Genomic DNA, 24,212 nt, shown 5'->3' with positions numbered 1-24,212 from the left:
AACTCTCCTTAAGCACCTCTAATCCACTCTGCACTCCCTCTGCTGGAGCCCAGGTGACTCCAGCCATCTCAGGCCAACAAAATACCCACGACTTTTTGCTTTTTACAGCTGGATGCTTTTTTACTCTCAGCTCTGTTGTTCTAAGTTGGGAAGCCCAGCTGGGGGCTTAGACCCCACACTTTTCAGGGGGAAACCCTGGCTGCTGAGATGTTTCTTCATACCTTCAGCTGCCACCCGTTGGAGCCCAGCCAGCCCTCTCACATCTCCACACTTCCTACCAGTCACATTGTGATAAAGCAGCCTTTTTTGTCTGTCAACAGCAGAATGGATGAAGACAAGAAGCAAATCAATGATTTAGAACATAATGAAAAAAAAAGACATCCAAAAAATTGAGACTTCCGGCCAAGATTGAGGCTTGGACTGACACACTCCATCTCCCTCCACAACTAAGAAGAAATACAACTACCACAAAACCAGAAATAACCAGAAGTTCCAGAAAATAAAGCTACATGGAAGTCCAACGTATGAAGTTATAAACAAGTGGTGCTCGTCCAGACGGGTAAGAGGGGCGAAGCCAGGGCGGAGAGGTCAAGCTTGTGCTGGCGGCAGCAGCTGCAGCGATGGCGATGGAAGAGCGGTAAGCACAGACACCTGCATTTAAGGGGAGGCGAGATGAGCCTGGGGAGCACCCTCAGCTGCAGACCAAACCCATAAGCTTTCGATTCCAATGCCGGGGAAGGCAGACCACCATTGCCTCCGACTGTGAGGCCCAGAGGGCATGGGGATGGAGGAGGAGGCTCCTGGTCTCTCAATGGAGAGTGAACAGCAGCAATCCATCTTGGACTCCCGCCCCCACACAAAGCGCCACAGTGTGGTGAGAAGGGTCGCCTGGTAGTGACAAGTGCATGGAGCTCTGCCACCTATAGCGTAGGAGGTGTGACAGCCCCGCCCATGAGGGAAAGGTAAACAAACCTGATAGGATGGCAGGGATCATGATAGAGATCCCAATCACGCAGCTGACCAGACAGCAAATACATGATTTATTGTGCCAGCAGATAGATAATCTTTCTGATGCTCTGTTCAGAGTTATAGTTATAAGACAGTTTATAGAACTAACAGCGGATCTTAATCAAGACGAGGAAGGAATGAAGGCTAGTCCTACTGAAATAAACAAAAACGCATATGAAACAAGTGGTGAGGGAAGGAAAACCAGGGATCAAATCAACAAATCAGAATATAAGGAAGGAAAAATAGTCAACCAGTGCAGAAAGAGGAAACAAAAAGTGAGGAAAACGAGGAGAGGCTCAGAAACTTCTGAGACAGCTATAAGCGAGCCAACATCCAAAAAATTGAGAATAGTGTAAGAAGCCTCTGGACAACTTCAAATGTTCCAACATTCACATCATAGGGGAGCCAGAAAGAGAAGAGAAAGAGCAAGAAATTGGAAATCTATCTAAAAAATAATAAAAAAGAAACTTCCCTAATTTGGTGAAAGAAATAGACATACAAGTCCAGGAAGGGCAGAGAGTCGCAGACAAGATGAATACAAATGGGTCCATACCAGGACACATCACAATTAAAATGTTTAAGTTTCAAAACAAAGAGAAAATCTTAAAAGCAGCAAGAGAAAAGCAGATAATTACCTACAAAGAAGTTCCCATAAGACTGTCAGTTAATTTCTCAAAAATTTTGCAGGCTAGAAGGAAGGGATTGGCAAGAAATATTCAAAGTCATTGAAAGCAGGGATCTAGAGCTAAGACTGCTCTACCCAGCAAAGCTATCATTTAGAATGGAAGGGTAGATGAAGTGCTTCCCATACAAGGTAAAGCTAAAGGAGATCATCATCACCAAATCATTTTTTAAAAAGATTTTATTTATTTTTAGAGAAAGGGGAAGGGAGGGAGAAAAAGAGGGAAAAAAACCCCATCAATGTGTGATTGTCTCTCACACATCCCCAACTAGGGGCCTGGCCCACAACCCCAGCATGTACCCTGACTGGGAGTGGAGCCAGCAACTCTTTGTTTTGAAAGCCTATGCTCAATCCACTGAGCCAAAGCAGCTAAAGCCAAACCATTATTATATGAAATGTTAGAGAGACTTATTTAAGGAAAAGAAGATCAAAACTATTAACATTAAAATGTCAAGAATATGTAACTATCAACAATTGAATGTAAAAAACAAACTATGCAAACAAGCAGAACAGAAACAGAATCACAGAAATGGAGAACATTGGGATGGTGGCCAGTGGGGAGGGGGGTCTGGTAGAACGGGGAAAAGATGAAGGAATTAAGAAGTACAAATAGGTAGTTATGGAATAGGCAGAGGGATGTCAAGAGCAAATATAGAAAATGAAGTTGCCAGAGAACTTATATGCATGACCCATGGACGTGAACAAAGGAGGGAGTGGGGGTGCTGGGTGGAGAGGGGCAAAGGAGGAAAAATAGGGGCAACTGTAATAGCATAGTTAATTTTAAAATGGTATATAATGTAAAAAAAAATTATTTATTTATAGAGAGGGGGAAGGGAGGGACAAAGAGGGAGGGAAAAACGGATCAATTGCCTTTCCTACACACCCCGGAAACCAAACGGAAATCCAGGCGTGTGAACTGACCAGGAACCCAATGAGCATCCTTTTTGCTTTGTGGTAAACTGCCCAACCAACTGTACCACCGTTATTTTACAGAAGCAAATACCAATATCTAAAGAGGGTGAAAGAGTTGTCTGGGGTCAGAAAGCATACCCAGCTTTCTTTCTGAGAGCTCTAATATTCACAATAGTTTGTTTTTCATTTATCTCAGGGTCTTGCATTTGTTGCAAAATTACTAGAATGAGTTGTTTTTGTTTTGTTTTTGCAAATTCTCATAGAAATAACAATATTTATTGCTTTAAATCGCCTTCCTAAAATGCCCCAATGAACCCTGCATGGAATGATAGAACCCGGTTAGGGAGGCCGGAAGTCACGTTCACAAGGGCACTATCTTCAGCTATTCCTTTGTTTCTCCCTCGCTGGCTGTCCCACTTCCTCCTTCCTTCGTCTGCCGCACCCACCCTCTCTCTTGGTCGGCACCAGCCAGCAACCCACAAACACCCCCCGAGGCTCCGCCCCCTCCAGGGCTGCGAGCCCTGCTCCAAGATGGCGCCTGGAGCTTCTATCCTGGAGGAAGTGAGCTCATGCTACTCCGGAAGGAAAGGCGGGGTGAGTGACCCAGCTTGGGGCTGTGGGTGGGGCGGCTGTCGTCCCTGTGGTATTCACACTGCGGGCTGGAGAGAGGGCCAGGCGGTCGCTCGCCGTTAAGAACCCAGGGGAGGGCCCAGGCCGGGGAGCGTTGGAGGAGGGCGCTCCGAGCGGCTGGCGTCTGTCCAAAGGAGAGGCGGCCCAGGGAGCCGACGTCCGCCCCCAGAGGCCTCCTCCCCAGACCCTCCTCCTGGGCTGCGCGTGGGCGGCCCCAGCTCTGTCTCTGGGGCTGCGGCGGGAACCGCGGAGAGGGCTAAACCGCACCCTCTCCTGAGGACCCGCTGGAGAAGAGGGATTGTGGAGGTTCAGGCCGTCCGCCCAGAGGTCAGGCCGCCATCCCCGCCCGTGGTTCTCCGTCCTTCGCCCAGCTTTCTTGGCGAGAGCCCCCGACCTCCCCGAGTTGCTTCTGCTTCTCCTGCGAGTGTGCCAGCAAATCTTCTGGCAGGGTGATATTTCTCCCTTGCTTTGCCAGGGGAAGATATATGTTTAAAGGGTCACTGTCCTTCTCGCTGCCCCTCCCCTCGAAAAGTTTTCCTTCGTTGGGAACGCTTGCATTCCTTCCCTGGACCTTTTGGTGGTTCCCACCGTACGATTTAGCTCGTTTGATCACCTTTAGATCAGATCTTAAAAATTATCACCCACAAATCGGCAAGAGTTCTCTCCGCCCGAGAAGGGCAAATGGACTTTGGAGTTAAGATGCAGGCGGGTGATCCAGTATCAACCGTGAAAGTATTAGAGAGCGAAGGAAAGCTGGAGGGCCTGGCCACAGCGGTGACCCCAAACAAGAACAGCAGCAACAGCGGTTGTGGGGGTGGAATCAGCAGCAGCAGCAGCAGCAACAGTAGCAGCAGCCGCGGAGGCAGTGCAAAAGGCTGGCAGTACAGGTATGGCCCTTTCTCCAAGGTGATTTCCTGAGGCCGAGGTGGGGGTGAGTAAGCTGGAGTCTGCGTTCCTGCAACTATTGAAAGGGTAACGTTTATCCACTGACTTCCAGAAGCAACTCATTTCTTTTGGAGCCGGGGTCACAACTTTTAATTAACAGGACTTCATTCATTCATTCGTCCGCTCAACAGGTATTTATTGAGGCCTGTTGGAGAATACATGAATGTATCCTTGAACTTCTTCTGCAGCCCTGGAGCTACTCCTTCCTCTGATTTAATTCTCTACTCACTTCTGTTTTTGTTTGTGTTGCAATTTGTTTACAAGATTGCCTCCTCTGCTGGACTGCGAGGGCAGGGACTACTTAACTTAGCTCTCTAGAAGCTAACAAGTACTACATGCTCAAAACGTGTTTGCCCCGTGCTTCAGTGAAATGATTGAATCAGAAAGATTATTGCCTTCCTGATGTTTGTGACTTACAAGGGGAGGTGTACATAGATAGTTTCAATACAAAGGCAGAGGTACATGTGCTAGTGCCTTGAGTTGATCAGGCCATTTAAAATCTCTGTCTTAATGAGAAATTCTACATTTGTTAATTTTCATTAATACAAATGAAAAACAAGGAACTGGAAGAGAGTCCTGGAGAAGCAACAGTAGTTTTGTTATGTAAAGTATAGAGGGATGTACCCTTCCAGAATCTTAAGAATGAATGAAATTAGGATATCCCATGATACTGGAACTAAAGGGATAAATTCTTAAATTTGCCTGATTCTAGACCTTTTCAGCCCTTGTGCTGCTTGTAGTTGTGAAATTTGTGTGAAACTAAGGAGGAATTAAAACCATGGTTTTGTGAAGGGTATGCATTTATTATGAATAATGTCTATATATGTGAACTATGCATGACTATATTAAAATACAGAAAAAAGTATAGGTTATAACTTTCATTGGTAAATGATTGTGTAACATGAAAGTATATTTAGTTACTATGAGGTGTCCAGGCCCACTTTTGGAATCAGCTTAATGCATTTTTGTATGTGATTTAAGACTAACAATATACAATTACCGATTACTTGGCAGGGATATTTTGATATGATTTAAGGAAGCAAGATAAAGTAATATTTCATGTAGTCAGAGGCCAATTTTCTGACACCCTCAGCTCTTTTTGAAACCCAGTTTCAGTTGAATGGAAAAGTGAAACAAGTTTCTTAGAAGTACCCAAGGCATTGTCATAAAGCCATGTACTTTACTCCTGTACTTTAATTCAGAATCCTGTTATCCCTTATTTAGAGTATTATTTAGTGGTTATATAATTTCCAAACTAGAATCTATTGGAAGCACAAATGAAAAAGGTTATCATGGGAAATGTAACAGAGGAAATGTCATCTGACAATCTAGGACCGTCAAAGATTTGAAAAACTAACATGCAGACTCAGCTATATTATTTCCTAGTACAATAATCGTGGTCACAATGACCTTATGTCATTCAGTAAAGCACACTCTCTGTTTAAGAAGGTAGAGAAATGTATGATACAGTGGTCAACAATTGCAAAGAAAATAACTGGAAAAAAAAAAGGTTATGTGTCTGGAAAATTCAGTTATGTGGAACTCTTCCCCCAGGATGCAGATAAATAAGGCATCACTGCATTTACATACTAACATATTTTTATTTTCTTGAGGCTTTTCTAAGGCTATCCTTGAGCGTAGCACTCAGATTTATCCCTTTGTTCTCTAGCACAATCAGTTTTCTCCATTGTCCTGTGTTGCTCCCTCTTCCCTGACTTCATCTGAGGCTCAAAGTCTCTAGGCTTTAAAAACAACAATAATAAAAACTAACCTAATTCTTTCCTCTTATAAAGCAATTTGTATTCACTGTCTTCAGTTCTTTGAACTCATTTATTGCTTTGTCCTCACCAAGGATGTGCATGAAAAACAAGGAATGTTTTTAGATTCTTACTCCAATTGATTTCTTTGTAAGTATATCTGTTATAATTCTTTTCTTGACCTTTTTAATATTGCTTTCTTGATTTCTTCTTTATTGTTTTGACCATTACTTTCTCAGTTTCTTTGCTTGGCTCTTTTTCTTTAAAGGTTGGTATAATAGATACTTCATCGTCTACTTTTCTTATGTCACATGTTTTCTTTTTCTTATTTTATTCTCTTCCATTGGCATCAGCTCTTTTTGCAACTTGAGAGACATATGTCCAGCTGTCTACCTGTACTATGCTACTATCCCATTTTTAAAACGGAGATTTCAGGTTATCTCATGGAGTGGTTGAAATTTAGTAAAGATTCTCTGGTTTGGCTTTGCGGACTTAGAAATTTAATTAGCGTAATGTTTTCAAGGTTCAAAAATGTATCAGCTATCATTACTTTGTTTCTTTTTGTGGCTGAATAATATTCCATTATATGAATATATCACATTTTATCCATTCATCAATTGATGGACATTTGGGATGTTTGCATTTTGTGGCTTTTATGAGTAATGCTGTGAACATTTGTGTTCAGGATTGTGTGGGAATGTGTTTTCACTTCTCTTGAGTATGTAGCAGGTCCTCGAATATTGCCATTTTGTTATTATGTTAATGAGATGCTGTAGGAACTTAACTCTTGTTTATATCAATTAGCCTATGGTAAATTGGTTTTGTCATACTTCATTTTGTTTAGAGTCACAGAACCCATGGATGACACTAAGTGAGGACTTACTGTATACCTAGGAGTGGAATTGTTGGGTATTCAGTAGGTCCTCTATGTTTAACTTTTTGAGGAACTGCCAGCCTGGTTTTTTACATTTTCTCATCAGCAGTGGATGAGGGTTTTAATTTTTTCACATTCTCAACAACACTTGTTATTATCTTTTTATTTTAGAAATCCTACTGGATTTGAAGTATATCACATTGTGGTTTTCAGTTGCATTTCCTTCTTGACTGATAAGGTTGAGCTCACTGGTGATTTGTTCATCTTTGAAGAAATGTTTATTCAGATCCTTTGCCCATCAAAAAAAATTTTTTTAAATTGAGTTTTAAGAGTTCTGTATGTCTTCGGTTATAGTTCCCTTTTCAGATATATGATTTGCAAGTATTTTCCTCAATTCTATGGTTATCTTTTCACTTCCTTGATGTTATTGTTTGTAGCACAAAAGCTTTTACTTTTCTTTTTTTTTCTTTTGCTTATACGTGGTGTCACATCTCAGAAACCATTGCCAAGTCCGAGGTCATAAAGATTTACAGAGATGTTTTAATATAAATGTTATATTTTAGCACTTACATTTAGGTCTTTGATTCATTTTGAATTAATTTTTCTTCATGATTAATTATATATTTTTCTCTTGTGAAATATCAGCTGTTTTTTTCTGTTAGTATTTTTCTTGTTAATATACTTGATGTTTATCTTCAAATTTACATATTCATATTTTTAAATATGAATATTTCTTTCAAAATATTTTATTGGAAATTTTTTTTCCTGAATAGGTAAAAGAATGAAGTGTTTACCTTACATACTTGTCTCAGCCACCCAGTTTCCCTCCCAGGAAACACTGTCTTTTATTAATTTCTTCATTATAAGTCCAGAAAACAATTATATTCTTTATATAATAAATATATAACTACATGGAATATATTTTAATTTTGTATGGTTAAATTCTTTGCCAAACTTGCTGCAAAGATATTCCTAGTATTTTTTTTTTTAATCATTTCTTTAGAGCAGGATTTTTTTTTAATTAATTAATTTGTTTCTTTGTTTATTTATTTATTTTTAGAGATAGGGGAAAGGAGAGAGGGAGAGAAACATCACTGTGTGGTTGCCTCTCACTCGCGCCCCCAGCTGGGGACCTGACGTGCAACCTCGTCGTGTGCTCTGACTGGGAATCGAACCAGTGACACTTGGTTCGCAGACCAACACTCAATCCACTGATCCACAGCAGCCAGGGTTAGATAGTCCTAGTCTTTGTATTTTAATTTATTACATATTTTCAGGCACATGAAAAACTTATAAGTCAGAACTCTTACTCTTTTTTTCCTTCTACTTATAGAATGTTACTTTTATAAATACATATTTTCATGTAGTTTTAAAATGATTTGGTGGTTTTACATTTCATTTTTAATCTGCCTGGAATATATAGATAGAAGTACTCCCAGATTTAATGTATTGAAAAAGCAACATTATTTTATCTCAGTGTCTGTGGGTTAGGAATCTTGGTGTAGCTTAGTTGGGCTCCCTGGCTTTAGGTCTTTCACAAGGCTACAGTCATCTTCAGTCTCAGCTAGGAGGGAGCCACTTTCTGGTTCGCTCATGTGGCTCTTGGCACAATTCACTTATTTTTCCTTACTGGACAAAGATCACATTTCTTCATGAACTGACTGCTGATGGCCTTCTTTGGTTCCTGGCCCATGGGCCGCTCCACAGAGCAGCTTACTACTTGGCCGCCTGCTTCCTCAGAGAGAGGAAGTGAGAAGGTAAGAGAGTACTGGCAATACCGAAGTCATAGTCTTTCGTAACCTAAAATGGAAGTGAAGTCACATCACTTTTCACTGTTCATTAGAAGCAAGAGATGAGGTTCAGCCCACACAAGGGTGTGAATACTAGCAAGTTGAGATCATTGGGAGCCATGCAAGGAGGTACCTATTACAAATGTTAATATAAAGATAATTTAGATTGTCATCTACTGTTGAGATAGATTTGATAGATAGACAATTGGAAATTTGTTTCTAAAGCTGGAAGTTTGGGAGTGAATTTGATTGTTGGAGAATAAGAGGACTCCTAGGAGATCAGTTGCAATGACCAAGACATGAGATAATAAAGAGAAGGTGTTGGTAGGCTGGAAAAGAAGGAAACAATCAGGGCAATGATTTTTAGCCTGTGTGCCACAAGAGTTTTTAAAACATGCACTACCTGACTATTTAGTCGAGGGTACTGACTTCTTTTCCCTTAGATTGTCAAATTAAAAAATTACAACAGCCAGCACAACAATAGACATGTAATGTGAGTGAATCAAAATTATACCTAGTTTTTTGTCAGATTGGCAAAAAATATATTTTTGGTGTTCTGCAGAATTTTAGTAATTAGTTTATGTGTGTCGTGAGATGAAGAAGGTTGAAAATTGCTGAGTTAGAGAAAGATTCGATAGATCTTGGTGGTTGGGTGGAGGGTGAGAGTGAGATAAGGAAGTTAAAATTGACCTCATTCACCCAGATTGGAAACTTTGGAAAGTCTACAGAAGAAAAAGATTTTGGGAGTCAAATGATTCATTTGATTTTAGGTTTGTTGAACTTAAGTTGCCTGAATAGTTAAGTGGCATATACATTCATGCCCTAGACATTTAGGGCATTAGAAATGTGGATAATTTCCTCTGTAGTATCTAGAATGTTTTCACTTCTATCATCACATTTACTTTTAAAAAAATTCCTGACCTGAGATATGTGTACAGATTTGAGAGAGAGAGAAAGGAGCGTTGGTGGAGAGAGAAAGAGACAGACAGACATCTATTGGTTGCCTCCTGCACACACCCCAACCTGGGAGAACCCGCAACCCAGATATGTGCCCTGACTGGGAATCGAACCTGCTCCAGCCAACTGAGCCACCTAACCAAGGCTATAATCACATTTAAACCTCACAACAGTTCTTTAGGACATTGTTGTTCCCGTTTTACAGTTGAAGAAAATGGAAAGTCAAAATGAGGTGGACAAAGTTACATAGCCAGTAAAAGAATTTTAATTCCTTAAGCTCTCTAAAGAAATGAATAATTATTGATAAATAATTAGGCCACGGTGGTTTCATAATTTACTAGTGTTCTAACTCATGCAGCAAATATTTTTGAGCCTTTATTATGTGTGAAGCCCTCTGAAGCTCAAATTAATATATACGCTAAGAGAAAAAAAAATAAAATAGAAACCCCAACACTTATTTTGGGAGGATAATGAAAAAAAAATCAGAAAATGGAAGGACCTTAGCTGCATTTGCAAAATTTATCATGATGACCTTTTTTCAAAACCAAGCTGAGAAGTGAATTTATTAGATTAGCCTTAGATTTTCTCCTTTCCAGAGTAATTGATACTCATATGATGTGATATGCTTACCATTTAAGAGGAAAGTAAATTTCTTACTTCTGGAGTCTTTCTTCCATTTTCATAGTAAATGTTCAAAACTTATAAAATAAGCATTTCTATTTTTATATTCTGCATGTGAACTTTCAGAAAAATTTATAGATCTGCAGATCTGTCTCTATCAAAGTGGACAGAGAAGGAACTGAAAAGCAAATTCAGATATACAATGGGCCTGCTTTTTCTTATTTGGGCTCTATGCTGGCTAAATCACAATTAACAAACAGGCAGGTCTTTTTTCCTCTTTAGCAAATAGTTATGTGTTTCAGAAAATGGGTAGAAGTCTACAAATGTATAGTACAGAAAAAATTTTTGTGGCCAAACCTTGTGTCTTCCACTCTAAATATTCTGTTACAAGAAAAAGTACCTGTTTACAAATGGGGGAAGGAGATACGCCTAAACATAACCTAATGTTTACTGTCTTCTAGTTTTTACCACTTCTTTTGAGGATAATTTGGAGAAAAAGTCTTAAATCTTTGCTTTTTTTCTCTCTAGCGGTTAAAAGAAAGTTGAATGTATATTTCTATACCCTAGTTTTTGTTTTCCTTAGCTGGAATCTGCTATACATACTAGTAAAAACCAGACAAAAGATTATTTGTAGACTAGTAACTGAAAACTATAAAACATTGTTCCAAAAATCTAGTGAAATTTATACCACACCTTGAAGAACAAGATTTGGTATATTATGGTATTCTCTAATTTCTTAATTTCTTATTTATTTATTTATTTATTTAGCTTTACTGGTCTCCATGTAGACTGTTTAAGTTAATATTTTTCATAAAAGTTACACTGTGTCAAAACTATACAGACAGGTTAAAGTTAGAATATGCAAATTACTCTTTTTAGTTCTTTTCAAATAAATCACATAGTTTAGGTCTGAAAGGAAATTGTTCATCAATTAGACTTGTGGGAAATTTTGCTTTTTTTTTTTAATATGCTTTATTGATTATGCTGTTACAGTTGTCCCAATTTCTTTTGCCTTTGTTCCCCTCCACCCAGTGACCCGCTTCCCTCCAGTTATCCCCCCCACCTTAATCCATGCCCATTGGTTGTAAGTAGGCGAGAGTGGGAAAAGAATTATAGGTATGGGGAACATTATGGGGGGAGGGCAGCGGGGAGGGGGAAGAGGGGAAAGGGAAGGAGATGGTACAGGAATTAAGAAACATAGTAGGAGGGAGTGGCGTAGACAGGAAGATGTTGAAAAGAACTATATGTACAACCAATGGGCATGGACTAAGGTGGGGGGGATAACTGGAGGGAAGCGGGTCCACTCGGCAAAATACCCTCTAGGTCCGTCCATGTTGTTGCTGATGGCAAGATTTTATTCTTTTTTATGACTGAGCAATATTCCATTGTAAATAGGTACCACATTTTCTTTATCGTGCCATCTATGGATGGACACTTGGGCTGCTTTCATATCTTAGCTGTTTTAAATAATGCTGCAATGAGCATAGAAGTCCATATGTTTTCTTGAATTAGTGTTTTTGGTTTCTTCAGATAAATACCCAGGAGTAGAATTGCTGGGTCCTTTTCTGTCTTGTAATAGCCTTTGTTTGAAAGTCTATTTTGTCTGATATAAGTATGGCTACCCCAGCTTTCTTTTGGTTCCATTTGCATGAAATATCTTTTTCCATCCTTTTACTTTCAGTCTTTGATCTAAAGTGAATTTCTTTTATTAAAATATGCTTTATTGATTATGCTGTTACAGTTGTCCCAATTTCTTTTCCCTTTGTTCCCCTCCACCCAGTGACCCCCCTTCCTCCAGTTGTCGCCCACAACTTAGTGCATGTCCATTGGTTGCGCATATAGTTCTTCTCAACATCTTCCTATCTACTCCACTCCCTCCTACTATGCTTCTTAATTCCTGTACCATCTCCTTCCCTTCCCCCCTCCACTCTCCCAGCTGACCTCCCCCTAAAATGTTCCCCATACCTATAATTCTTTTCCCACTCTCGTTGCCTACTTAGTTTGCCTTTGTTTTGATTCCTGAGCTTCTGTTGTTGGTTGTTGTGATACAGTTTTCATTTTAATGTTCACAGTTTTGATCCTCTTTTTCCTAAACAAGTCCCTTTAACATTTCATATTAACAGTCGTTTGGATCTGATGAACTCCTTCAGTTTTACTTTTTCCTGGAAGCACTTTCTCTGCCCTTCTATTCTGAATGACAGCTTCACTGGATAGAGTAATTGTCATTGTAGGTTTTTGATTTTCATTACTCTGACTATTTCTTGCCAGTCCCTTCTTGCCTGCAGAGTCTCCTTTGAGAAATCAACTGATAGTCTTATTCGGACCCCTTTGTACGTAATTCTCTTCTCTCTTGCTGCTTTTAAGATTCTCTCTTTAGCCTTAATCTTTGACATTTTGATTATCATGTGTCTTGGTGTGGTTCTCCCTGGGTCCAGTATTTTTGGAACTGTCTGTGCTTCGTGGACCTGTAAGTCTATTTCCTTCTCCAAGTTAGGGAAGTTCTGCTTCATTATTTTTTCACATAATTTTTCAATTTCTAGTTCTTTTTCTTCACCTTCTGACAGCCCTATGTTTCAGATGTTGTCCTGCTTATAGCCGTCCCATAGGTTTCCTCTTTCTGTACTGGCTGACAGTTTGTTCCTTCCCTATGTACTGATTTACCGTTTTGATCCCTGGTTTTCTGTCCCTCACCACTAGTTTCGTATGTGTTTTCATTCATTTCAGCAGGACTAGCCTTCATTCCTTCCCCGTCTTGGTTAAGATTTGCTGTTCGGTCTGTAAGCATTCTTATAACCAAAGCTCTGAACTGAGCCTCAGAAATATTTCCTATCTGCTGCTTTGTTAGATTAGATATTTGCTCTTTGGTCTGCTGCGTGATTGGGATCTCTATCATGATCCCTGCCATCCTGACAGTTTTGTGTTTACTTTTGCTTCCTGGGTGGGGCTGTCACACCTCATACACAATAGGGGGTGGAGCCACATGCACTCCTCACAACTGGACAACCCTTCTCAGCACACTGGTGTTTTGTGTGGGGGCGGGGGTCCAAGATGGATTTCTGCCGTTCACTCTCTGCTGAGAGACCAGGAGCCTCTTCCTCCGTCCCCACACCCTCTGGGTCTCACAATCCAAGGCAATAGGGGTCTGCCTTCCCTGGTATTGGAATCGCGAGCTGACGGTTTTGGTCTGTGGCTGGGGGTGCTTGCCTAGAGCTTCTCGCCTCCCCTTAAATATGGGTGTCTGTGCTCACCACCATCCCGCCACCGTCCCGCCAGCACAGCTTGACGTCTCTGCCCCGGCTTCGCCTTTCCTACCCGTCCGGACGAGCACCACTTCTTTATAACTTCATACGTTGAACTTCCATGTGGCTTTATTTTACGGAATTTCTGGTTTTGCAGTAGTTGTATTCCTTCTTGATTGTGGAGGGGGAAATTTTGTCTTTTTAAACTATTGTTTTTGCTTTTGAAAATAGTGTAAAATATTTTGATGTAGATCATACTGCCTTGAAGAGAGAGAACATCTTTATTCCCTTTGTTTGCGTGAACATCTTCCCCTAGGTAAGAAGGTTCCCCTGTACTGATTTTGCTTAGTAAAATGATTTGTGTTCAGACTTACTCAGGTTAAACTTAAAATTAAATTGCCTGGTTAAATAGTTACATTATTGTTTTGGCATTACAATCTCTGGGTTTTATGACAATTTATAGAACAATTTAGTTTGCTGGTAAAAGAGGGGATTTTCTTTTTGGTTTATTAGGTGTTGTAACAAAGTCTGACTTCCTACTCAGTCCCTGAACTTGAGTTTTCACTGCCTTTGCAGTTTACTGTCATTGCTATTCTTGAGGTTGGTTGGAAGGTACCTGGAGGGGATAAACTAAGTCTGTGGTTGCTAGTAGCTAGAGCTGGAAGCTGTAGGCAGAGGGATAGAAGAGAGAGAAAATAAGAAGGAACAAGAGGAAAACAGGGAAAGAAAAAGGGCGTAGCAAAGAAGTAGACAGAAATGGACTTCCGGCCAAGATGGAGGCTTAGACGGACACGCTAGGTCTCCCTCTACAACTATAGTGGAATACAACTACTTCAAAACAAAGGATAACTAGAAATTCCAGAAAATAAAGCTACACGGAAGCCCAACATATGAAGTTATAAACCAGCGGTGCCATTTGGGCAGGTAAGAGTTAAAGAAGACAAAGCTGTTTGCGGAGCGGCGGGGCTGGGCGGCGAAAAATCCTGGAGGCAATCAAGCCCCTGGCGTGCGCGACTCCGGCGCTGGGGAGCAGCCGCAGCATCGCCTTGAACAGTGAGGCCCAGGGGGGCGGGAGGACGGATCCCGGTCTCCTAGCTGAATAACTGTGTGAATCCATCTTGGACCCCCGCCCCCACAGAAAGCACCACAGGGCTGCGAAATAGGTCGCGGACGGGCAGGCGCCGGCGGTCGCTGATTTGTGACGCGTACGCAGGCACTGCCCCCTGCCCCCGACAGCCGGCCCAGGAAAACAAAACACATCTGTCAAAATGAGGCAGACAAATATAGAGATCCCGGTGACACAACTCACCAGACAGCAGATAGAGAACCTGACAGATGAACAGATAAGAAACCTGTCAGAGGCTCAGTTCTGGGCCATTGTTATCAGGTGGCTTACAGAATTCACAAAAGAGCAGGAAAAAGATATGAAAGAAGCGAAAAACTTTCATAACGAAAGGAACAAAACCACATACGAGACAGATGGTGAGGAATCCAGAGTCCATTTCAACAAACTGGAATATGGAGAAGGAACAAGCAGTCAACCAATGCAGCGAGAGGAAATGGCAAGCAACAATGAGAGGATCAGAAACCTCTGGGACAGCTATAAAAGGCCCAACATAAGAATCATTGGTTTGCCAGAGAATGAGGAAGATGAACTAGAACTTGAAAAATTGAGTGAAAATATAATAAAGGAGAACTTCCCAGACTTGGGGAAGGGAATAGACTTGCAGGTCCAGGAAGCAAGGAGAGTTCCCAAGAGACTGGACCCAGGGAGAACCACTCCAAGACACATTATAATCAAAATGTCAAAAATTAAAGATAAAGAGAGAATCTTAAAAGCAGCAAGAGAGAAGAAAAGAATTATGTACAAAGGGGTCCCAATTAGACTATCAGCTGACTTCTCAAGGGAAACCCTACAGACAAGAAGGGACTGGCAAGAAATATTCAAAGTAATGAAAATCCAAAACCTACAACCACGAATACTCTATCCAGCGAAATTGTCATTCAGAATAGAAGGACAGAGAAAGTGTTTCCAGGACAAAATAAAACTGAAAGAGTTCATTAGATCCAAACCACTGTTATATGAGAAGTTAAAGGGACTGGTTTAAAAAACAGAAGCTAGGGAGATGAAACAAAGGCAAACGAAACAGGCAACGAGAGTGGAAAAGGAACTGTGGGTAAGGGAAACATAGTGGGGGGAGGCCAACAGGGAGGGGGAGTGGGGAGAGGGAGGGAGATGATATAGGAATTGGGGATCATGGTAGGAGGGAATGGAATAGACGGAGAGAGGTTGGGAGGAACTGTAAGCACAACTAATGGACATAATCTAAAAGGGGGGGGACAACTGGAGGGAGGGGGCCACCGGGTGGAGGGGAGCAGAGGGAAGGGAAAGTGGCACAAATGTAATATTTTAATCAATAAAACACATTAAATCTGAAAAAAAAAAAATAAATGAGAGCTTTGCTGGACAGAATAAAAAAAAAAAAAAAAAAAAAAAGAAGTAGACAGAAATGGAGTCTGGGGAGGAAGGTAAGGGAATGGAATGAAGTGAGAATGTGATCTGCAAATTCAGGTGGTACAGATTTGGGGAGAAACCCAACTGTATTCTGAGAGAGAAAGAAAGTGGACAAGAGGCCTGGGCAGCTGGCTCAGTTGGTTGGGCTTCGTCTTGCAAAGGGAAAGGTCACTGGTTTAATTCCTGGTCAGGGCATGTGCCTGGGTTGGGGCCCAAGTCCCCAGTTGGGGGTGTGTGAGGGGCAACCAATCAATGTTTTTCTCCCTCCCTCTCTTTCTCCCTCCATCCCCTTCTCTCTAAAAATAAATAAATAAAATCTTAAAAATAAAAGACAAGAGTTTAAGAAGACAGAAAAGGGGTGGCTTTCAAAGGGATTACATCAGCTACTCTGAAAGAGCTGTGATTGGTGCTGGCAAGCACACTAACACTACGCTATACATAATTAATTGCTTATGTCTGTTGCTGGGTGAACACTTATTACTTTTTAAATTATATTTATTGGTTATGCTGTTAAAGTTGTCCCAATTTTTTTTCCTTTTGCTTCCCTATGTCTAGTACCCCACTTCCCTCCAGCAGTCCCACTGCCCTTAGTTCATGTCCATGGGTCATGCATATAAGTTCTTTGGCTTCACCTTTTCCTATACTATTCTTAACATCCCCCTGTCTATTTTGTACCCACCAGTTATGCTTCTTAATCCCTGAACCTTCTTCCTCTTTCTCCTCCTCCCTCCCAGCTGATAACCCTCCAAATAATCCCCATACCTATGATTCTGTTCCTGTTCTGGTCTTTTGCTTAGTGTGTTTTTGTTTTTGTTTTTATTTTTTAGATTCACTTATCGATAGTTGTGAGTTTGTGGTCATTTTAATGTTCATAGTTTTGATCTTCTTCTTAAATAAGTCCCTTCAATATTTCATGTAATAATGACTTGGTGATGATGAACTCCTTTAGCTTTACCTTGTCTGGGAAGCACTTCATCTGCCCTTCCATTCTAAAGGATAGCTTTGCTGGATAGAGTGATCTTGGTTGTAGTCCTTCCTTTTCATCACTTTGAATACTGCTTGCCAGTCCCTTCCTGCCTGCAAAGTGACCTCTGAGAAATCAGCTGATAGTTCTATAGGCACCCCTTTGTAGGTAACTCTGGTTTTATCTTGCTGATCTTAAGATTCCCTCTTCATCATAATCTTTGGCATTTTAATTATGATGTGTCTTGGTATGGTCTTCTTTGAGTCTAGCTCGTTTGGAACTCTTATTTCCTTTGCCAAATTTGGGAAGTTTTCCTTCATTATTTTTTCATATAAGCTTTCAATTTCTTGCTCTTCCTCTTCTTCTGACACCCCTATGATTCAGATATTGGCATATTTAAAGTTGTCCCATAGGTTCCTAAGCATCTCCTCATTTTTTTGAATTCTTGTTTCTTCATTCTGTTCTGGTTGACTGTTTTATTTCTTCCTTATGTTCCAAATCATTGATTTGGACTCCAGTTTCCTTCCCTTCACCATTGGTTTCATGTGGATTTTCCTTTGTTTCATTTAGCATAGCCTTCATGTCTTCCCTTCAGCGTTTGCTTTACTCAATCATGTCTTGTCAAGTCTGTGAGCATCTTTATGATGCTCTGCATCTGTTAGGTTGCCTATCTCCTTGTCACTCAGTTCTCCCACAGGAACCTTGATCGCTTCCCTCTTTTGGGCCATACTTCTCTGTCTCCTCAACTTGATAGGCTCCTGTGTTTGCCTCTGTCTCTTAGGGTGAGCTGTTGCACCTGTTATGTTGTAAGGGGTGGAGCCTTAGATATTTGTCAGTATGGGGCGACCTGTTTCACCAGGTTGTGGTGCTGTATGTGGGGGAAGGGTCCGAGAGGGAATAATGCCACTTGCTTAGCACTCGCCCCTTTTCCAGGCACTTCTCCCACTTCCCCGTGGAAGTGGGCCTCTATAACTGTTGCGCTGGCCATGGTTCCAAGTGGGTGGGTCTGCGGATGTTGTAGCACTGTGAGGACCCTCTAAACAAACAGACTCTGCTGCGAGACCCGCCCCAACCCCCACTGGTTTTCTCGGTCAGAAGCAATGAGGTTTTTTCCTCCCGGCACTGGAACTGTGAGCTGCGCAGTCTTGTCTGGTTCTGGGAGTGCTCCCCAGGTGTCCCTCCCTACTTTAAAAAAAAAATGTTGTTTTTATTTATTTTTAGAAAGAGGAGTAGGGAGGAAAGAGAAGGAAAGAAACATCAGTGTGTGGTTGCCTCTCGCGCACCCTCTACTGGGGACCTGGCCAGCAACCCAGACATGTGCGCTGACTGGAAATCGAACCAGCGAACCCTTGGTTTGCAGACCAATGCTCAATCCACTGAGCCACACCAGTCAGGGCTACTTTTTTTAAATGTGTGGCTGTGCTTTCAGCCAGCTGGCCATAGCCACTGTCATTACTGCTGCCTCTGCCACCTCCACACAGTGTCCTCACCACCCCAACTTCACCCCTCCTACCTGTCTGGATGAGTATTTCTTCTTTATATCTTTTTTTGTTGGACTTCCATGGAGTTCAATTTTCTGGAACTTCGGGTTGTCTCCAGTTTTCAGGTAGTTGTATCCCTTCTTAGTTGTGGAGGGAGATGCAGTTGTCTACCTATGCCTCCATCTTGGCCAGAAATTAAAAATTTATTTTTAACAGAGAGTTCCGTGATGTAGAGCCATTTCCGGGAACTGTATTGGTATGTAGTCATTTGGTTTAGCTCAGTTTAAATTAAGTTTCACACGAGGAAGTTAAGTTAGCTCAGCTTCCCAGAGGCCTCCAGGCTCTATTTTAGATTGTTCTCTTGAAATATTGTTACTGAACAGAAATGGGGTTCTATTGCCCACTGCCTGTAGGCAAACTCTGGAGGCAAAGGTTGGGTGAAAATGGAAAGAGATCATTTATTCAAAAGCTACACAATTTTGAAAGAATGGCAGGCTTCTGCCTCAGAGGCTCTCCCCTCCAGAACATCCAGAGAGAAAGAACTCAGCTGTCCTCTGCCAGACAAATCTGAGGCTGCACCCCGAGTTCCTTCTCCCATTTAAAAATACCCTCATTTGGGAAACTGCAGGTGGCTCTGAGTTGGCCTCCAGGCCGCTCCGTTTCTTTCCGCATCACTGTCAGGCCTCAGGCTCCTTTCTGAGTCTGTGCATTGCCCACCGGCTCATTGCCCACCGGCTTAGCGCCTGCACCTCATCCCTGCAGCTGTGAGCTCTCTGGTGCATCTATGCACCCAGCTAAGCAAGATCACAAAGTACTAGTTGCAGCGCCTGCCACGTGGCTTCTAGTTCCACTGGTCCATGAATGCTCCTATCCTCAGCAGGGTGAATGAAGGGAAAAAAACATGTGTTTCTCCCTACCCTTTGTTTAGGTCTCCGGGCCCCAAATTCTGTGGCTCCGGAAGGTCCCACTCCTCAGCAAATCCCATCCTTTTCCCAGGCTAGACTGGCAGGTCAGCACTTTCCCTGCCCCTATGTTATGGAAAGGAGTAGGAGGGCTTTTCCTTCCCTCAGTCACCCTCTCCATCCTTGCACAGAGTCCATGCAAGGCTTCCTCTTGCTGGTCTCTGCTTGGGACAGGGAATCTGTGGTCATCTGTTCTAGTAGCTTAATTGCTGGAGGCAATACCACGCTGCCAGCGACCCCTTACTCTGGGAAGTGCAGCCTCTCCCTCGCTGCCTTGGGGTCCCTCCCTTCTCCCCAGCTATCTGTTCAGATCTCCCTGTGTCAATATCAACTCCATTTTGTAGGTTTTCTTTCACATTTCCCCATTTTGATCATGGTGTTTCCTTAGAAAGCATCAATAGTCAATCATTAGGAAATAGCATTGGTCCTTCTTTGAAAAAGCAGCAGTGATCCCTTATCACTGGAAGGCTGATGTCCCATACCTTCCAGTGTCATGTCCCCATGTAGGAGGGAAAGAAATCTGAGTGTGCCGTAAGAGAGCTTACAGCCACATTTGAGCAATAAGGAAGCTTGTTGGAAGTAGAGCTAAATCACATATTCCTTGGGTTAATAGTTCTTTATAAAGGTGGTCTCAATTGTGTTAGGTCTGGTGAGAGTAAGAGGAGAAACGACAGGAGAACAGGCCATGAGCTTAAAAGATATATTTGGCCAGTTGCATAAGTGGGCTGAGACCAGGAAGGCAGGAAGGTGTCAGCTGTGAACAAAAGAAAAGCAGGGGTTTTTAAAGGGGATAAGGGAGGAGGGAATTGAAGGGACTCTCTGTAGATGGCTTTGAGGGAGTTGGCTCTGAGAACAGATCTCGACTTACTAAAACAGAGAAGTTATTAAGTTCTTGCCAGCAGACTAAGCTATCTCTGAAGGACACAAGCCTTGCCAACAGGCTAGGGTATCTTTGAAGGACACAGGCCTTCACTGGTGTCAGCAGTTACTGCAGGGGCAGCAGATTTATTGGGGGTTAGGCAGTCCCTGACACCAGCAGTTACTGTGGGAACTTTGCTAAAACCAGACCTGGATTCCCAGAACCCAGGTCTTATGCCTAAGAAGTTGGATTTAATTCATTGTGACATCTCTAGATGTTACAGTATCTCTAGATGTATTCCTTTACAGTAAATCAGGTCTTGTTTCAGCAATGCAGGTTCACACATTCCCTGATCTAATCGCATGGGTCTGCCAGTAATAATTTCAAAAGGAGACAGGCTGTTTTTGGCAAAGAAGTAGGTCTCAGGTTGAGTAATACCAAGGGAAGAGGGTTAGGCCATGGCAAATTAAAAGACTACAATTTTTGCCAACTGAGTTTTGAGCTTTGATTCCCCAGTTAGTCTCTTCTACAAGACCAGAGGACTGGGGGTGATAAACACAATGGAAATGTTAAGTCAACTAGATCTTACACACAAATTGTGTAATTTGTCCTGTGAAATGGAGCTCTGTGGCGATTCCCCAAGCTGGAAAGCTCTTCTCTAGGAGTCTTTTATATTCTGCTGAGGCAGTGGCTCTGCTGACTGGGAATGCTTCCATCCAGTGAGAATGCATACAAATCATTCTAACACATTTTTATCCTTGAGAAGGGGGAAGACCTCAGAGGGTCCCAAAGGCAAGGGGAAATGCCCCATACAGGTGTGAAAGACCTTTTCCGGGGTAGTTCTTGGGGCACATATGGCATAAATGGTAATATCAGCAAAGTTGTCTTTGGAGATGGCTTCCAGTAGTATTGTTTTTCCCATAAAGCCATTTTGTAAGTGATGGAATGAGTTAAATCATGTGCATATTGTCATACGTGATGTATGCAATAAAGGAGGAGTGGTCAGGCATTTTTGAGCTACTGATAAGTTTCTTTTAGCGTCAAATTTACAGCCTTGTTCTAAGCATTTCTTTCTATTTTGTCAAACAGTTAAACGCTGTGTTTCCATAATGTTTTCTTTTAAATCTCCAGTTACTTCAGCTGGTGGCATAGGTGCTTCTATTAGAATTTGAGATTGTTTTAATGCTACTAATTTAGCAGCAGCAGCCAAATGATTATCTCTGCTTTCTTCAGTGTTTGCCATTGAATATTCAGGGATTTTTATGATTGCTAAAGATTTATGTAATTGGATAGCCTCTATGAGTTCTAAAACATAAGAACTGATATTTTTCTTTTGTCCAGAAGATCTCAGGAATCCTCTCTGTTTCCTGAGCGTACCAAAGTCATGGGCAACACCAAAGATATACCTGCTCTCAGTATAACTGTTAGCCATCTTTGGCCGAATTGCACAGATAGAGCAGAAATTGCCTGAGGCATTGGACTGGCTTTAGTGGTTTTATTTAGAGAAACAATCTCATAGCCTGCTTGATAGTGGTCTGTTTCATCCTTTAAAAATATATATTTTTTAAAATTTTATTTTAGAGAGAGAGGAAGGGGTGAGGATAGAGAGAAACATCTATTTGTTCCACATATTTATACATTCATTGGTTGCTTCTTGTATGTCTACTGACTGGGATGGAAACTGCAACCTTGGTGTATCAGGCCAACACTAACCAAATGATCTACCTGGCCAGGGCCTATTTCATCCTTTAGGTAAGAATCATCAGTAAACCAAACTAATTCAGCATTTTCAAAAGGTGTTTCCTATAAATCAGTTCCAGGAGTTAGTTTTCAGTCTGTTAATGTCAGGCAATGATAAGGGATTTCTTCAGAGGGAGGAGAATAGCAGAGTTCAGAGTATTACAGTGAGCAATAGTCATATTAGGGGACAGCAATGAAAGAATTTCGTAGGTTAGTCTTTTAGCAGATAGGTTCCATGAGGCACATAAAGAGTCAGTGGAGAGCCCATTATTATATTCTTTTCTACCTGTTGAAGTAAATTGACAGTGGCCACAATATCTCTCACATAGAGTGGGAGACCTTTGGCCACCAGGTCTAATTGTTGGCTATGTTATCCAGGGGTCCATGTTGATTTCCCTGTCATTGGGTCAAGACACCTAAGGGATTTCCTTCTCTTTTATGGATGAAAAGGGAAAAGGGCAATTGATAATTAGGGTATCTTTCTCTCTTAGCCCATGAATCAGCTAATAGAGATCAGAGAACCCTGGCACATGTTTGGATAATGAGCAGAAATTCTCTAGCAAACCCAGTGGGATTTGGGATTAGGGAAATCTTTAGTAATGGCATGGTGCTCAGTTTTAGTTCATGGGAGTATAAGAAATAAGGGGTTGTCATCCTGGGCCAGACCCATTGATGGTTTAACTTTAAGTGGCACAGTAAGAGTGGGGTGATTAATGGAGCCTTGGATTCATTGTTATGAAAAGGGAGTTCATGTCTTGGCCTGTGTGGCTCAATTGGTAGGAGTGTCCTCCCATACACCGAAAGGTTGCTAGATCGATCTCTGGGGTGTGTATGAGAAGGCACATCTTGTGATCAGAGGTACCAGCTGCCCTTTGTTCTGTACTGTTTTTTTCAAAAATGTTTGTATAGCAAACAGTTTTGGAAGATAGAGGTGATATCTTTCTCCTAGGAAAAAGTCATGTTTATTTACTGTATAGAATAATAAAAATAATGTCTCCTTGACTCAGAGATCAGGCAGACTTACTGTTCATTAAAAGATTTGGGTTCCCTTCACCTGAGGTTCTTCCTCTGTACCACAACCCACTGCATGTGCAGGCTTCTCCTACCCTCTTTGTGTTGCCTCGTGTGATTGGGGCTGATAATTTGTCTCCTGCTATTGCTGTGACTACTGAAGTCTTTTGTCTCTGACAGGAGTCTTATGCCTTCTGCCAGCATCCATTAAACTATGGCAGGCTAACTTGTTAGCTAGCAAGTAGGTAATATCTCAGACCCTTCATAATGCTTGACAGAATACCTACTGGAAAAAAATAAGAGTGAAGGAAGAAGATGAAGGAGAAAGAGCAGGACTTTCAATTGTTCATCCTTGGCCAAGGCAACGAGATTATCATCCTCAAAAATTCAGTAGGGAAGACATTGACACCACCTCTCTAACACTGGGCTTCAATGTCAAGACCCTGGAGCACCAGGGATTTAGGCTGAACATCTGGAATGTTGGCAGCTAGAAGTCCCTATGGTCCTACTGGTGGAACTACTTTGAGTGTACCCTAACATCTTCAAGACTCATCCATGTTGTAGCATGTGTTAGAATTTACTTCCTTTTTAAAAGCTGAATGATATTCCATTGTGTATGTATGCCACGTTTTATTTCTCCATTTATCTGTTGATGGACTTTTGGATTGTTTCCATATTTCAGTTGTTGTGAATAATGCTGCTGTGAACTTTGGTGTACAAATATCTATTTGAGTCTCTGCTTTCCTTCTTTTGTGTATTATCCAGAAGTAGAATTGCTGGATCATATAGTGATTAATTCTATATTTAACTTTTTAAGGAACTACTATTCTGTTTGTTTTCCACTGCAGCCACACCATTGTACAATCCCACTAGCAATATAAAAGGGTTCCAATTTATTTCTTCACATCCTTGTCAACACTTACTATTTTGTTTTTTTGTTTTTGTTTTTGATTTTGATAATAGCCTTCCTAGTGGATGTGAATAAATAGTTTTATTACTGGAAAAACTCACTGAAGAAAGTGACTTCAGCGTGGGTAAAATAGGTTTGCTAATTCTTCACCCTGAAATTAGGCACACTTATCTACCTAATCACAGGCAGTTGGTCAGAGCAGATGAGATTGTCTTCTCTGGGTAGGCAGGCAACTCCAAGGAAAAGAGCCCAGAAGGGGGCTGAGCTATTCATGCTCAGCTGTGGAAGGAGTGAAGAGAAGGCCGGGGAGGGGAGGACAGGGGCTCTCTGCATTTCTCCACGTTGAAATGTGGGA

At 41.6% G+C, this 24,212-nt stretch overlaps 1 protein-coding gene across 3 annotated transcripts in view; it reads left to right on the top strand.

The window, feature by feature from the left end:
* The first annotated feature begins 3,210 nt into the window (after positions 1-3,210).
* The window catches only part of OSBPL11 (oxysterol binding protein like 11), a 109,976-nt gene continuing 88,974 nt past the window's right edge, over positions 3,211-24,212 (top strand). The window contains exon 1 of one of the 3 annotated variants that reach the window (XM_090277828.1): positions 3,211-4,119. In XM_090277828.1, the coding sequence (XP_090133954.1) occupies positions 3,914-4,119 (206 nt within the window). In that variant the 5' untranslated portion in view covers positions 3,211-3,913. The remainder of the gene's footprint in view (positions 4,120-24,212) is intronic. The other 2 variants (XM_090277818.1, XM_090277833.1) reach the window with 2 other exon arrangements.

Source organism: Furipterus horrens, unplaced genomic scaffold (assembly GCF_987537825.1).
Source record: "Furipterus horrens unplaced genomic scaffold, mFurHor1.1.pri manual_scaffold_1, whole genome shotgun sequence".
NCBI lineage: Eukaryota > Metazoa > Chordata > Mammalia > Chiroptera > Furipteridae > Furipterus > Furipterus horrens.
This window is presented reverse-complemented; position numbering and strand designations above follow the sequence as displayed.